Source organism: Furipterus horrens, unplaced genomic scaffold (genome assembly GCF_987537825.1).
Source record: "Furipterus horrens unplaced genomic scaffold, mFurHor1.1.pri manual_scaffold_6, whole genome shotgun sequence".
NCBI lineage: Eukaryota > Metazoa > Chordata > Mammalia > Chiroptera > Furipteridae > Furipterus > Furipterus horrens.
In genome coordinates, this window is record NW_028327176.1 from 188173867 (window position 1) to 188190809 (window position 16943).

Sequence of the window (16943 nt, forward strand, 5' to 3'; positions counted from 1 at the left end):
TGCAGTGCGCGGGCCGCGAGGGCGGGGCCTCTCTCACCCGAACAGGCAGAGTCACCTGGAGAGCCTGTTGAAACAGTTTTCCGAGCCCAGGGCCGAGGTTCTGACTCAGGAGGTTGGAACGAGGCCCCGAAATCCACAGCTCTCCCCAGGTCACAGGTGAGGCCACACCCAGGCAGCCACTGCTCTCAGGCACCAGGCAGCCTCCTGGACAGGCAAAAGGCCCCACTCCTTTTGGCAGATTAAATGTGCGTATGGCTACTGTGCAGGCCCCACCACGGGAAGGAAGTTATCTCACTGAAGTGTCTTTCACAGCCAGGGAGGACAGACCTAAACCCACGCTGGCAGGCCTCTCTTAATGAAACTCTGTATCCCAACAGCTGGGTGTCTGCTTAATCTTGTCCTCTCTCTGGATCCTCATCTCCTTACCTTTGAGAAAGATACAAACCAGGCTCTATGAACAACGCTCCAACTCAATAAACCGTAGCGTTAGCTCAGACACACAGTGGTGGCTTTCACAAAGGCTGGCCAACAAATAACCACGCTCTGTAAGACATTCCCGCTCACTGAGCAAACCTCCATGGGCTTGGTGGAGGGGTGCAGCCGGGGACTTCAGCCAAGGAAGGCGGAGCTGGGAAGCCCCGAAGTCCCCAAGGGCAAGTGGGTTTTCTGTTTTCCAGCTCTTTCCCCTATCACCAGCCCTTTGCAGGGTGTTCCAGCAGTGGCTACTACTTAACAGATAGTTTTGTTTCTATCTTTTATGTAGAATGAATCTTTGTCTTAATTAACTGTGCGATGCTGCTCGGTAACATTGTTTGCATAAACAAGACTATATAAAAGTAGTTGCCACTGAAAGTCCAATGACCATACTTTACATTGTTGTATTTAGTTAGAAGCATTCAATTTTTATTCAAGAAAGGCAGTCCACTAACCACGCTGTTGCACACGATTCTTCTAAAAGAGACCAAAATAAAAACCAGTATGTTGCTAAAGGACGGTATTTATCAAAATAGCAAAACATAATTGTACAGATAGAAGACAAGTAAAATAGAAATGTGGTCCTTAAAACACGACTTTTCATTCAGTGGAGAGACATCAACACTGCTCGTCAGGCGAGAGCTGGGAGGCAGAGGTCCCTTTCTCAAATGTGTTCCCACCCCCAGCAGTAGCCTCTTGTCACCACGTGCCCAGAACAGGCTGGCCTCAAAGGGAGAAAGTCCGGGGGTACGTGTTTAAGCTCTAGCTCTTAACACCAGACTCCTTGAGGTTTACTGACCTTCGGAGAAGGTGGAAACAGCAGCGTAAATATCGCTAATAAATTAGTTCTATGGCAGGCCTGTAAACTAATGGATAATGACATCATATTGCTATTCCTTTCTTTCAAGCTCCCCTGTATCTTAAGTTTAAATGATACACAATCACATCATTTGATACTGTCTTCTCTTCCAAGGTTAAAAGGAAGCAAAGGTGAGGAGATCAGCTGGTCAGGCTTAGGAAAATTTTCAAATGCCAAAGAAAACTGGTCATCTAGCTCCACAAATCTTGGAAAAGGTCTGGGGGACTCAGTGTTACAAAAACGGCCAGGCAGCTCGGTAACAACCCCTCGTGTCACATTGTCTGTGGCACAACAATCCGACAAAGACTGATGGGTAGGACAGAGACAGAACTCAAGTGCTGATAAAGTTTTCATATAATTACGTAACACCAGGATAATATTCTCGTCTTTTATTGCCTAGGTAATGGGAATAATAAAGCCATCGAATGTTAGAGCTGACAAGAGTCCACTTGGACAACTCCTATAAGGTCAAAGTGCTGGCCCGGTGTCTCGGGAATTCCTATGACTCGCCCAGGGGTCGTGGCTGGGCGGTCACGCCACTCCTGGGAACACGAGGCACTGAAAGTCACTGAAGAGGACTGAGTGGCGCTGGGGACAGCTGCTCTCTGGTCTCCTGGCGCCCAGCACAGAGCTCTAGGCTGACCCGGCCCTTGGGACGGCAGAACTTCCCCATAAGGCGAATCCAAGCGAGGACACGAATGGACAGGTGTCAGCGACTGAGTGACTCTCCTGGCAGGTAGTGTCTATTAGGAAACCAAATGAACCCACCGCAAGCCAGCGCCTCTGGCTCCAGCTGAAGCCCCAGCCTCCCTGTTACCCCCTTCCCTTCTTGATGGAGGTGTAAAATGGTGGTCATTGGTCAGCGCTCGCCCAAGGTGCCGAGTACTCAGGAAGGGCAAGGTCCGAACGACAGAGTTCAACTTCACATGAGCCAACTGAATTGGAACCAAGTGGTTGTTCAGTAGTTTCTCAGTTCAGTTTAAGCACGGTCCTTAGTTAGCGAGTTTTAGGAACCGTGAGTATAAACTTGAACTTGGAGGGATGGGGTGGGTGTGCCCCCCCCCCCCCCCCCCCCCGCTCAGCCCCGTGCCTCTTACCCAGAGACAGCCTCATGACACTGTGGTGTGGGCACTGACCTCATTTAACAGAGTTCCAAATCACTTCAAGGAACTTTGAGGGTAACTTAATCGTGAAAATGAACACTACATACCCTCACCTCCTTTTCTAAGCTGCTCACCCCCACCACCCTTTGGCTAAACTTTCAACTTAAAAGCTAAATTCTTAATATGCAGTAGATAACATGGCAGAGTACTAACATGAAAGCTGGGTCTTGGAATTCCCAAATAACTTTTTTTTCAGGTAGGTTACATTACAATTTAAGAATAGAAGGGCCAGCCTTGGCTGGGTAGCTCAGTTGGTTAGAGCATCATCACAATTGGCCAAGGGTGTGGGTTCAATCCCTGGTCAGGGCACACACAAGTCAACCAATGAGTGCATAAATAAGTGGAGCAACAAATCAATGCTTCTTTCTCTCTCTCTAAAATCAATAATAATAATAATAATAGGGCAAAAATATAAAATGTAACATGTTACATGTTTATATCACTTTTTATTTTACAAATGTGTGTTATAAGTAGCATAATTAAAATAATGACAAGGTATAACTATTTTGTAGGGTGATTCTAAATGGGATTGCTTGGCGAGAAGTATAAAGCTATCCCAGCCTGATACCGTCTTTTAAAGACTGGGGAAATTGAGACCCAAAAGACTTACACTACTTTCTCAACTTCCAGTTATCAGCTCCTAAAAATATTTATATCTGTATAGCTATTAGACATAATCTCTGCCCTGGCTGATGCGGCTCAGTGGGTTGAGTGCTGGCCTGTGAACCAAAAGGTTGCTGGTTCGATTCCCAGTCAGGACATGTGCCTGGGTCGTGGGCCAAGTCCTTCACTGAGGGCCTACGCAAGGGCCAACCGACATGATGCTTCTCTCCCTTCTACCCCCCTCTCTAAAAATAAATAAAATCTTAAAAAAACAACATCATTCATTATTCCTGAAGTTGTGTCTTCTGATATAGCCAATGGTTTTAAACTTTTGAAAAGTTTGTATTTCCAAATTCCAGGGTGAAAAATTACATGATGTTATGCATAAGGAAATGCAACTAATACTCATCTCATAATTTCAAGAACATGTAATGAAGTCCCAAGTCTTTCTAAAAAGCTCCTTTTGCCTCTAAAAGTAAGCCACTTCCTGCGCCCAGACCCACTTCCTGTCAGCCAGGGCCTCTTAACAACAGAAAGCGGACAAACCAGTCCTGTCTGTACTCATTACAACCAGAGCAAATCTGGCCCCGAGAGCTGGAGGGGACCTTCCCCAGCAGGCAGTTGCATCAGAAACCCGGTCCGTCCCTCTGCCACAAAACGCGCTGGGAACAGTCCCTGCTGGTCACGGGCTAAGGTGCTGCTTCTGGGGACGGGAGGCTGAGGCGGCGAGGAACTGAGGAACTGCTTTCCCGGGATCTGACCAACGAAGGGGACAAGTCTGTCCTGCAGAGTCACCCCAGGGGGCATTTTCTCACCTGCCTCTGACACCCATCGGGGGGCCCGTTTTTAAGATTTTTTTTGTGTGTGTGTGAGTATCTCTAAGTAGAAACTGACTTCTACACCGGGAATGACATACACTGTGTATGATTTTAAAATGGGAAGAAAACTAGATTGTGTAGACACCACTTTACACAGAAAGGAAAAAGAAATAATCAAAAAAATGTTACATTCTGCAAAAGGAACTGTTCCTCTTAGGAAACAAAACAATCTACCTCCTTCCCCCTTCCCCACCCCAAGGCAGGCAAAAGAAATGATCCTTCAAGGCCACTTTTTCTTTATCTAATGAGCTTGAAGCCCTGATTCTGTAACATGTGATTTCAGTTTTCTTAGCTGTGTCACACATGCTTCAGCACCAACTCAGCTCACTGAAAGCGAGGTTAATTACATCCACACACTTAGGGTCCCATAAAAGACAAAAGGAAGGGCCAGGGCCGGGGTGGCTCCCACATGCTACAATGGTTTTTAATTCTAGGCTCATAAAACATAGGAAATTAAAGACATACACTAAACTTCACTACCCACCTGGAATACACTATTTTCTTTGTAAATCTAGACGCCTGTGAAGAGTCTTTCTAATCTACTGTGTGTGTGTTGTGTGTGTGTGTGTGGGGGGGGGCGCAGCCATGAAAGAATGAAGGTCACAGCAACGTAACTGCTCTGCTAACCTGTTGTTTTAGGGAAGGATGTATAAAATACTTAAATCTTGCGCCATTTCTATGTACATCTTTGCCCCCGGTTAAAATCGCATATGCAGAAATTTTTTTGCAGTGTGAAAGAATCTTTCTCCTGCAAGAAGCTTGGACAAGGTGTATCTGAACTTGACCAAGAAGTCTCTACTTTGGCCGTCTATCATAAAGAGTGAGACCCAACCAAGCAGGTTTTTTAAAATACAAACTAAATCAGTAAGCTTACAAAATCTGTTTGAATAAGCAAACTTCAATAAAACTTATACTCCTAAACCACTCTGCATTTCTGAAATTATACTAAGTTAGAAACAACTCTTTCAGTTATACTTTGTCACAATCAAGTATGTTACATCCGGAATGGGGTTTTAACTGTGTACATAATTACCTGACGGGACCAAGGCCTGGCGTGCACGCCACAGACCTATCACCCACCCAAGTCCTGTAGCCCCGAGGGGGGTGTCTCCCTCAGGGTCGGGGCCCACCCCAGCCCACCCAGCCCCAGCACGAACTACACTGAGCTCTTAAAATGGCCGCAAGAAATCCCACTCCGTGAGGCCCTCATCTATTATATGCTCCCTCCAAGTTTTCAGCTCTGAGAATGCTGCCATTGAGACAATGACCTATTTCCAGCTGGGTCACAGCGCTCTCCCCCTCCCCCACCAAAAGAATCGTGGGAATCCAGACCAAGAGTGGAACTGGCTGGGAACAAACGGGCCTGTGTGTTCCAAGTCAACTGCAATTCTGCCTGGAGAGCGCCTTTAATAAAACATGTGTGTGAAGGGGGAGATGGCCCAGGTGGGAGTGACTCTGTCCCTCGCTGGTCAGAACACCGAAGGGCTCCCAAGAAACCGAGGCTCTACCAGAGGCACCCGGGGAGGACGGCTCGCTAGGACCCCCCGCGGGCAGGGCAGGCCCCCCGCCGGTTCTCAACCCTCTCCTGACCCCGGGAAGGAGACGTCCCTTCCCGCTTTCCCCTCTGTGGATCCAGCATTTGGTGATTTGGAAACGGGACAGCGTCTTCCCCTCCCACCCTTATTGCGTGCTTTTAAAAAGCAACGTTTTCATTTTGGAAAATCTGTAACATTCCCGGAAGCAGAGAAAACTGCTTAATGAGTCCCCATGTATTTTTCACCCGGCTCTGACACCGTTAGCTTTCTAGCATTCTTGATTCATCTACTTCCCACCACTATAAAAAAAAAAAAAGGCTGGCATATTTTAAGGCTGTCATATGTGGCATTACACTCGTGAAAGCCTGAGCATGTAACCCTACTGGACACACACACACACGCACACACACACGTGCGCCCTGCAGCCCTGTCAGCACGCTGCATTTTCAAACTGCCCTATTGGGCCAGTTTCTAAATAATAAATGTCAAGGGTTCCCCGCCCCGTCGCCCACCTGAGTCCCACCCACACAGCGATGTGTTACGTGAGCAGACACCTCAGCGACGAGAAGCACCGGCCGTCATTGCTTAACCAAGGCAAGGAAACGCCGTCCTGACAGCACTGATGCACGGGGCGTTTTCAGAGTTGGCTCCCAATGGTTTTGTTCAAAGCTTCTACCAAGGGGTTGGCGGTTCAGTTTGCTCTTTAAAGGCATAAGGAAAAGGCTGGACATCCTCGTAAGACACATTTTACAGGAAACCTACAGATGCAGTCGCGGTGCCCCAGGCAAAGGATTATATTATCTGAAAAAGAGCGAACCTCCCTGCAACTCAATGCCCACGAAACACGTTACGTGTGGGTAGCAGATGATGTGCCCACCACCAAACCCACGTGAAAACGCGCTCTTGGAGAAACAGCAGCCCGGCGCCGTGTCCAGTGTCAGAGTGACCAGGCCCAGAAGCCAAGAGCGCCACGTCACGCCCCGTGCACGCAGAAGGCCCTCTGCCCCAGCAGAGACGGGAAAGCGCCGAGTGCCTCCGCCTCTGCGCAGCGCGGCGAGCCCAGCGCTCCCTCACGTGGTCCCCGCTTCAGCTGCTTCAAGGCATCCTCGTGACCGAAACACCTGGCACATAGTAGGTCCTCTGCCTGTTGAATGAATGAGCTTTATGGAGGTAAGGGGTGGCGTTCATCATGGTAACAGAAGGATAAGAAGTGAGGCCACGTCAGAAGAACGCCCGTTCTGAGACATGAGATTTGGATTTCCTAAGTACAAGTAGAGTCTTCTACATTTACTCTGTCCCCTGCGGCGCAGGGAGGAGGCAGTGCCAGGCACAGGCCAGGCGCTGCCCCAGGCTGTCCCTGTCCCATCGCCTCATCAGAACCTCGGAGGGAGGGCCCGGGACCTGGTGTCCCAGATGAGGAGGCAGGGACATGCACCTAAGAGCACCCACTAAGAGGCAGCACGCTCACCCACTCGGTCACCCTCCTTCCCCCCGTTCATCTGCCAATACAGTGAGAATTTAAAGTTTGTTCTAGAAGCACCTAATGACACTTTCTTCCCCAAACCACTATGCCTCTCGCTGTGGCAGCCAGAAAAGTCAGAAGGCAAAGGACCAAGTGTCTAACATTGCTATAGGCAGAAATAAGTTCTATGAACTAAAATGAAGCGGGGTACAGGGTGGGCAGTGACGAGGGACTCTATTTTAGATAGAGTGGTCTAAATTAGGGACTGATATAAAATCACCTACCATCAGAAATTCATACACACACTACGGTAGGTCAGAAGTTAATTTTAAATTGTCAGCAATTAAAAAAAAAAAAAAGGCGACTCACTTATGTAACATTCACCTTCCAACTCAAATATCAGGTACAAACTGCTTTCTTTTAGCATATGCCAGAAATCTGTCATTGTACAATGGCTTAGCTAGTGTGACACCAGACGCTATGACTCTCTCTTTAGAAACAAGGGCCGCCAGAACACCAGCCTTGCTTAAAATCTGACCTCGGCACCAAGTGTGCCTGCTCCTTGGACAGCCTTCCCAATGCTGCCAGGCTCGCGGGCTGGGACTTTATTTTCCCCCATTGGAAACAGTGGAGTGGAGCTGCTTCCAAATACCATTAGCTTAGTTATAAAACATAGACAAGGAATAGCAAATGCTTAGCAGTAATTATTTGTGTCCTAAAGCAGGACTTGGCACATTTTTCTGTAGAGGGCCAGATAAATATTTTGGGCATTGCAGACCATGTTCGGTGTTTGTTGCGTCTTATTGTTTTTGTTGTTTTAAACAATTTTTAAAAATGTAAAAAAATGTTTCTAGCTGGGAGTCCATAGAAAAACAGGCCACAGCCAGATTGGGCCTTTGCCTAACCCATCCTCAAGTAAAAACGATTATTTGCAATATCTGTTATGACAACTTTTTGATACAGTTTTAAACTGATCTGCTCTGAGATAAAAAACAGAAAAAAAGTTAGGATGTGGAAAGGGACTTCAAACCTAACAAAGGGGAAGCAAAATCTGATGTATTTGGCTATTGCAGCGCGAGCTTTAGGTGGTATTTGTTCCTCTGTTTTATCATAAAAGTTTGGTCAAGATCAGAACTTCCATTTTGCTTTTAAGGTGTGTCTTTTCTTAAATATATTAGATTAAAAACATAATTATGTTAATGCAATTTTCATTTCCTCCGAAGCAGCATTACTAGTTATCTTTAAAATGATAAAAAGGCTTAGAGAATGGAACGTGAATCATAAAGAAAAACTGAACTGACCACTGCTACTACTACCTTAAGGCCGTCTGCCCTTGTGCACTGGGGTAAGCTCCTCTGGAGCCCTCAACACCCGCCTGAACCTCTTGGCTCTCCAGGGCAGAACTTAATCTTCTGTGTGTACCTCCATCACCACCCCTATCCTGTAACGTCATTCTTTGTTAGCCTATCTGACTCCCCCACTAGACAGACAATCCGTTAAAGGCAAAACTTATCGTCCTTATTTTTATATGAGGGGGGGCTAAAAAAATCCGGAATTATCTTCTGGAGGGCGGGCCTCTTGGAGTACAGGCTTGCCCTGCTAGGTGAGTGTAACAGGAACCCATCTGGATCAGTGCACCAGCTGGCGTTGTTGTGAGAGGCTGCGTTCGGCTTCAGTGGATTTTTTTTGCAGACTCTTTCAACGCGTTTGCCCGTTTCATGATGGGTGGTGATATACAAGCACACCTACCCACACTGTGCTGAGTATTCACTAGTTTTTGACCAAAAACAGCATGACCCCCGTGCTCCACCCTCCCTATTCACCCCATCTCGCGCCAAGTGACTTTTTTGTTTGTTTGTTTCCCTGGATGAAAACGCTTTGCCCATGTGGAAGAGGTGAAACAACAAACGGCAGAAGCACTAAAAGGCACTGAAACGGACAGGTTCAAAAACTGTTTGGGGCAGTGGGAAAAAAGTCTCGATAGGTGTTAGTGCATCAAATGTACTTTGAAGATGACTGAAATGTAAACATGTAAGAATAAATGCACGACTTTAAGTAAATTCCAGGGTTGTTGTTTTTGGCCCTCCCGCGTGGTCCCAGAGCACAATGACACATAACAGGGCTTCCATAACAGGGAAGGCACCCATGTGGCCCACAAGGGAATTGCGGTAACTAGAAGACACAGAGGACGTGAAGCAGGTAATGTCAGAGTGTTCCCTTTCACTAAAAGCCCAAACATCTCACACAGCTAATTTTCCTTAGATGGCCTGGGGACAAGCTACCTGGTTACAGCAACTCGGGAACAAGAACCCTTCGTTTTAGGCACGGGTAACACTGAAAAGTCTGTAGGACAAATTTCCAGGAAAAACGCACACAAGAGATACATAATGCTTACAGGACCCGAAGGTAAATTATTACTTGAATTTTCATTCGTACAAGCTTTGTCTCAGTTTACTTTTTATAACATTCTTTTCATTTAAAAACCTCACTCCCATTTTACAGATGACAAAATTGATTCACAGAAGTGAAGTGGCTTGCCAAAGTACAGGTAATTATGAAACTGCTCTTTATATGGCTATTTACATTTGCATTTGGAAAAATATGTACATTAACTATAAGTTAAGCAAAATATTTCAATAAAAGTCTTATGGGCACACTGTTTTGTTTTCCTTTAAAAAAAACAACTTACAGAAGTTTAGAACAAGATTTGTATTCTTTATGTCCACAGGCATAGATGGGAAGTATAATTCCACCTTCTGTTCTCTTCAATAAATATTCCGTATTTAATTAGTAGCAGGAAACACATTTTGTGTCTGAATTAAAAACTAATTAAAGGATTTGGGGAACCCATAAGGGATAACTCAAAATGCACTCACTGATTTTGAAAATAGGCTGTGAATTTTATTGTTTCAGATTAGAATTCAAATGACTAAACACTAAGAAAGTGTGCATACTGAATCACCCTAAGAGACTCCAAACTGTCAAAGATACACAAAAGTTTAAGTGAAAAAAAAGAAAAATTATAATAATCCACAAAAATAGTGATACTGCTTTTCCTTCCCAATACTTCCCAAGTGTTAATAAAATTACTCAGAGTTTTGTTAGAAATCACAGGTTTACTTTCAGGGCAGTAACTGACAAGAGGTCGGTGTGGAACGGCTTTGCCTTCTCCCCTGCCATTTACCAGAAGACGTCTGCCTCCCTTTTCCCTTTCAAAGTCAAAAGCGCCAAAAATTGAGAGCCCACCGGTCACTGCCAAACTAAGCTCTGCACCTGCAGAGAGAAGCTCAAATCTGGGAGATGCTATCGTCCACCTCGGCTGGCCTTGTCTTTCTGGAGTTTGATACCCATCCAGCCATCTCCTCTTTCCCAGCCGGCCACGCTCCAAGCCCAACGATGGCACCCAAGGCCTTGGAGCTGGAACTTGAAGCAAGCCACTGTGCAACCACGCCCACCCCATGGCAGCCTGAGTGGCCACCCTGGGACCGCACTGGGCTTCCCTGCTCCTGGGCACACCAGGGGCTCCGGGCTCTGCTCACACAGAGACACCAGGATCACCCCATTTGGGGGGCTTCACTGCACTGCTTGGGTCCAAGAGAAAAGGATCCATAAAACCTGCCCTTTTCCTGATGAAATCAGCAGTTCTGAAACCACTGGGAAGCTTCTTTAAAGCACAGGTCCCCAGCCTCCCTGGCCGTAGGGGTGGGAACTCAGCAACCTGTACGTCTCCATATGATCATGTCCACCCAAGGTTAAGAACACCGCACTAACTCAATCCCAACTTTTAACTGTGTGTGTATATAGGGTGCCCACATTTTCAGAAGAAACATAAGAAGCTGCTGGATTACTTTTCGTTTACGTGGATTAAACTTGTACTGTCGTCTAAGAAGTCTGGAATTTGTGTACCTTTTGGGAGGCAGCGGTAATAATAATGAAGGAAGGCGAGGCCACCCGCCATCAATCGTGGTTACAAATGTACAAACTCAACCCTCCACCTCCCTTCCCTCCCATGCTGGGCCCGCTCCAGGTTCCTTATCTTGGTGAATGGCACCACCAGCCACCCGCTTCTGCCAGCCAGACACCCGGAGCCACCCGACACCGCGCGCTGCACTGCCCCGCCAACCCGCGCCAAGGCCAGCGCATTCGCCTCCCCAGTGCGTCCGCGTCTCTCCATCTGCGCCACCACCGCCCGGGCCGCCCCAGCAGTGCGCCACCTCCACCCTCGCCACCCTGTCTCCTGCTGGCTCCCGTCCTGCAGCTGCAGGGGCCTCCTCCTTCCATTGCTTCCCCTGCAGTTAAGGCCCCGATTGGCCCAGGCAGAGCCCACAGGGCAGGCTCCGCGGCGCTGGCCTCCGCCTTCCTCTCTCTCCATGCTGGCCTTCCTCCGGAACGCTGAACTCCCCCTGCTCCCCCGCGCACAGGGTCTCTGCACGGGCCGCCCCAGCCTGGCACGGTCCTCGCCGCCTCCATTCTGCACACGGCTCACCTGCCGTCACCGCCTCCTGGGGCCTCCCGCGCCGCCCCAACCAGCACGAGTTACAGACGCAAGTCCCCTGGGGTTAGCCACCGTGCCGGGGGCAGCCTCAATGCCTAGCACAGTGGCAGAGCAGCACACGCTGAACTCACGAGTGAACGTACAGACACAACATTGTGCCTTACAGTGTGATGATGACAGGTGACTAATCCCAGCCCGCACCTCCCACCGCCCCATGGGAAAGTCTCAGCGACCTAACTGACCCCTCGTCCATGGGAGGAGGGAGGGGTCTACAGAAAACAGATACATGTGTTCTCAACAGCAAGGGACGGAAATGTGTAGGTATACTCAGTAACTTCTGACCCTGTTACAATACTTAGTGGAAAAGGCTCTGTACTCCCAGAGAGCCAAGGTCATCGCAGAAATTACTTTAAAATTTTGGCTTGGGGCAGGATTTTGAACACACTTTCCGAGGTTCTCTCTGAAGGGCAAATTTACTTTTCGTGAGAAACTTCCACACCGACACTGCAGGAAAGAAGGGGTGCGGCTGCCACTGGCGCCCCTTAAAGGCAGTTCAGCTCTAAGCTCCTGGGGGACCGGCCTTCAGAGAGCTCGGCCTCGGAGGCCCCCCTTTCACTCCTACGCTCCCCTGCAGGGGTTTTCCTCTCTAAGCCTGCGCCTCCTCCTTTCCATCACAATGAAGACAGCAAGTGGGGGGAGGGGAGGAGGGGGAGGAGCACCACAGGTCACCCTTGGCTGACTGTGGGCACAAAGACTGCTTCCGGAGCCAGGAACCTGGACCCAGCCCCCAGCGGCTCCCCACCCCCCCCTGGAGACGGGGTGCGGGCCACCCCCATCGTCCTCCCTGGCGTCTATAGAGTCACACAGGAACAGTGCCTCCAGAAGCTGGGGAACAGCAAAACCAGCTGGGGGAGCATAGCAGTCCCTTCCCTGGAAGGCCCAGGCCGATCAAACCCTCCCCAGCTGAAGTGCTCCTTTTCAACCAAGTCCGCCCCCTTCCCGACTGCGGGGGCTCCCTCTGAGCTGCGCCACAGCCTCTGTCCCCTTCCACGGCACTCAGAGTTCCAGCTCCGTCTTGTGATCTGCATGTGACTGGGCGGGGTCGCAGACTTCGGACCCCCAGGCCTGGCAGGAGCAGCGGCTGCGTCTTCTTAACAAGGGAGATTAGATTGGAAAAGCCGTGGCAGGAGAGAGCAGCAAGTAGGTATGATTCCATTGACACTGTTTTATGAATCCACTGACTCAGTTTAGACAAATCAGTCAAAAACACTGTATCAAAAATTCAAAGGGTCAGGTGGAGGCCCTAAGCCCCAACTACTCAGATGTAACCAACCATCTTTATAAGTGAGTGTTTGCCCCTCAATCCTGTTGTTAAACATTAAATCACAGGAAGCCACCTAACAAAATTCTTAGCTTGGGCTTGAATAATAAAAATCAATAACCCCCTTTTGAAGGGCACATCTAGAAGGACCATATCCAAACGTACGCAGGTTCCTAAGCTCTGCTCAGCCATCTGTGGGGTGGCCCTAACTCAATTTAGGTGAAGAAAGGCGTGCACGTGTGTGCGTGCATCCGTTTGACAAGGCAAAATCTTCAAGAAACCACTCCTACACCACCAAGTGGTTCACCTGAAAGGTGACCTTCCAACACTGTTGTGATTTTAGGGAGAGAGAGAGAAACATCAGTTTGCCACTCTATTTATTTATGCACTCATTGGTTGATTCTTGCATGTGCCCTGACCAGGGATCGAATCCACCACCTTAGCATATTGGGGCGACACTCAAACCAACTGAGCTACCCAGCCAGGACTCCAACATTGTTTTGAACTTACAACTATAGATATTATATAAAGTTAAGTCTTTCAAAATGTGATTCTGGTTATCAGGATCCTAACTCACAAGGTGACAGCTACTATCATTCCTTAACAAATGAACAACTATCCTCACTTTGCCAGAAGAACATTTTCTAAGTTTTTGATGGATCATAAAAGACCTTGGAAGCAAAATGAAGTTAAAATGCTCCTGCCATAAGAAAAAGCCTTGAAGAGGGGGGGCACTCTGACACACGCTACAATGCGGATGGACCTTGAGGATATCACCCTGAGTGAAAAGTGCCAGACACAGAAGGACAGATACCGTGTGAGTCTACTTACTAGGGCCCCTAGAGGAGGCAAATTCACTGAGACAGGAAGCAGAGGGTGGTGGCCAGGGGCCCGGGGAGAGGGGAAATGGGGAGTGAGTATTTAACAGGTACAGGGCTTCCGTTTGGTAAGATGACATGTATATTTTACAATAAAAATAGAAAAATAAAATGAGTTCATTAGGACAAATGTTAAAGAAAGGTATGACTGGAAACTGGTTTACTGACTTTTACCTGAGGTATAGCGTAAAAGCTGAACTGTGCGGCTTTTTTTTTTTTTTTCCTCTTAATGGAAATGAAGAAAACCACGCCTCCAGGAGGTCATCCGGGAGGACTGCTCTGCAGGAGACTGAGCTGCACAGGGCTGGGCCCGGAGTACCTGAGTGAGGGCCCGTATTTAGGTCGGTTTCATGTCACAGGCATTGAAAAGCCTGATGTCATGTGCCCCTGGCAAGTCTGAAATGAAGAATTTTATGTACGGCACTGGCTGGTGTGGCTCACTGGCCTGCGACCCGAAAGGCTGCCAGTTGGATTCCCAGTCAGGGCACATGTCTGGGCTGCGGGCCAGGTCCCCAGTTGGGGGCGTGCGAGAGGCAAAGAGGGATGTGTCTCTTGCACATTGCTGTTTCTCTCCCTCTCTTCCTCCTTCCCTTCCCCCCCCCTCTAAAATAAGTAAAAAAAGAATTTTGTGTAGGGAAACAATTTTTTGCACCATGAATGAATCATCTTCATGATGGAACTTAGGCAAAAACTATACTGGCTTCTTCTGAATTAGCATATTAATATAGTAACATATATAACCTAACAGTGAAATAAAACTTTATTAATTAAAAACTCCTTTTAGAGAACCTACCATTTAACAGCAGAAAAAGTACATAAGCACCGACTACAGAACCTGTTTGTAAAACTAGAAATAAATTCCACATGTACCTTTTACTGCAATTCTTAACGCGTCCGGATATTTTTCTCCACCATGACTCAAAACTCAATTAAGAAACTGTAAATCCTCCGCACCAGCTCACCTGTGCTCAAGCAGGTGGAGGACATACAACTTTCTAACAAATGCCCGGCCCGAAGAACCTGCCTTGTTCCCACATTTTAAAAGAAAAAGGACGGAACAACCTCGTGCCTGGCCAGCAACCTAACCGAGATGGCGACGCGGGGACAGGTGCGGCCCCGCAGCGCTTTCAGGAGCTGTTTTCGGGACGTCGCAGGACTGCTCGGCGGGAGAGGCCCTGGAGGCTGCCTGCCCTCATCTGCAACTCAAGTCCATTGCTAAGCCTCCCCGAGGGAGGAATCCTGCTGCCCTGGCACATTCCCGGGCGGCAGAGCGCGGACAGCGGCCGCCGCACGGCTCCCCCCCCGCCCCCCCCCCCCCCCGGAGCCGGGGAAGCGCCCGGGAGGCTCCCGGGCGCCGGTGTCCCGGGCACTTGCAGGGGCCGGAGCCGGTGCGCGTCACCGGAAGCCACCTGGCTCTCCCGGCGGCTCGGACAACTTTTCTTTCTGAGAACCGAGCCGCCTTAGAAAACACTTGTTAAACAGAAGCAGTGCAACAGGGGGTCTGGGGGAGGAAGGGGGCCCGCCGAGGAAAAGGCGCCCTCATCGTGCTTTCCTTCGCGTCCCCAGAGCGCCCCGCTCCCGCCCCCCGCCCCGCCCGCTCCGAAAGAACCCCGTTCTGCAAAGAGCGGCCCCGGCGCCTCCGCCAGGTGCCTCCGCGCGAAAGTGGAGCCCGAAGGTGCGACCCCGCTCCGGAACCGGGCTACTTACTGGTCTCGGCATTTTCGGGTGCTGGTGTGTGGTCCTCAAACCTCTGGAAACACAGGTCGGCAGCGGCGGCTGAGACGCTCGGCTCTCGGGACCTGGAGGCAGACGACACGCGTTCGAGGCCCGGCGTCCTCCCCTCTTCCCGCCCCGCGCGCGGCTGCTTAAGAACCGGCCGGGCGGGCGGGCGGGCGCGCGGCGCGCTCGGGATGAGTCACCGCCCAACCTGCCATGACGACGGGCGGGCGGGCGCGCGCCGAGGGGGTGCGGGCCGGGCCCCAGGGGGCGGGCCTCGGCGGGGAGGGGGCGCGGGCCCGGAACCCGGACCGGGAGGCTCGGAGGCTCGCGCGCTGGGCGCGGGCGGGGCGGCACGGGGCGCGGGGACTGCCGGCAGGGGGTCCGCCGCGTCCTTTTCGGGGCTCCCAGGAAGCCAGCGGGGAGCCCGGCAGAAACAAGTTTCACTTTGTGAAGCAACCGTTTGCCCCACGGCTGAAACCGCAACCGTCAAGCCTTTGAGAAACACTTTTTAAAAATCGCCCCTTCCCGGCCGAGCGAGGCGGGAGCGACGCGGGCAGGGGCGCGCCCACGCAGCCCGGGCTCCGCTGGCACTTCGGGAGGGGACCCCAGGGGGCAGAGGAGAGAAGAAGGTCGCGCGCGGGGCGGCCGGCGCCAGCACAGCGGCAGGTTCGGCCTCACCTGCCGTGTATTTGGGCCAAACCAGAGAGCCGCGCGCGGAGGGCTGGGCGGGGACCCTGCGGGCCGCACACCCCGGGACCGCGAGGCCGGCTCCCCTCGGGTCCCACTAGCTCGGGGCTCGCGCGCGGCTCCCCCCTCCGCCAGGCCGGCCCCGTCACACCTGTTGTCGGGCCCCGGCCGCCGGCCCCTCCGCGGAGCGCGCGCCGCGAACCCGCCGGCCCGGCCCGACCCCTCCGCCCGCCTACTGCGGCCGCCCGGCCGGCTCACCCGCGGAGTCTGCAGAGGGCCGCTTCGCTCCCCGGCTGTCGGTGCGTCGGCTCTGTGTGCCCGCGGCCCGCGCTGCCTAGTGTCCCCCGAGGGGCGGGGTCCTGGGGCCGCGCCCCTAAGCGCCCCGCCCACTCGACCTGCGAGGTGCTCCCGCGCGCAAGATGGCTGCGGCCGCTGCCCGCGCCCCGGGGCGCCCTCCGCCTCCCACCCGCCCCGCCCCGCCCCGCGCCCCAGAGACCGGGGAGGCGACCGGGGTGGAGGCGCGTCCCTTCTCCCACCCGCCCCGCCGCTGCTCTGCAACGCAAAGACCTTCCCCTCTTCGCTGCCTGCCCCTTTGCCCTTGGAGAACTTGGCCGAATTTGATTGCAGGTGTGAAGTGGGAGCCCGCCTGCGCCTCCGCGGACCGAGGGGAATGAAAAATGTGAATAAACCCGGAGGACCGGTGGCCGCCGTGGGAGTGCTGGGCCGTCCTGGGGGTGGGGGGGCTGCCCACGTGGTCAGGTCATTTTGTCCTTGCGCCGGGGCCGAGGCCGGCTTCTGAGAGCCCCGAGCCGCTGTGTCGGCCCAGAAGGACACAAGCATGAGGACACTGTGCCGCCCAACGCTGTCGT

At 51.2% G+C, this 16943-nt stretch overlaps 1 protein-coding gene across 1 annotated transcript in view; it reads right to left on the minus strand.

The window, feature by feature from the left end:
- The window catches only part of EZR (ezrin), a 48341-nt gene extending 31926 nt beyond the window's left edge, over positions 1-16415 (minus strand). The window contains exons 1-2 of the mRNA XM_090280040.1: positions 16333-16415; positions 15376-15467 (exon numbers count right to left, since the gene is read on the minus strand). Of these exons, the coding sequence (XP_090136166.1) occupies positions 15376-15387 (12 nt within the window). The 5' untranslated portion in view covers positions 15388-15467; positions 16333-16415. The remainder of the gene's footprint in view (positions 1-15375; positions 15468-16332) is intronic.
- Positions 16416-16943: the final 528 nt, after the last annotated feature.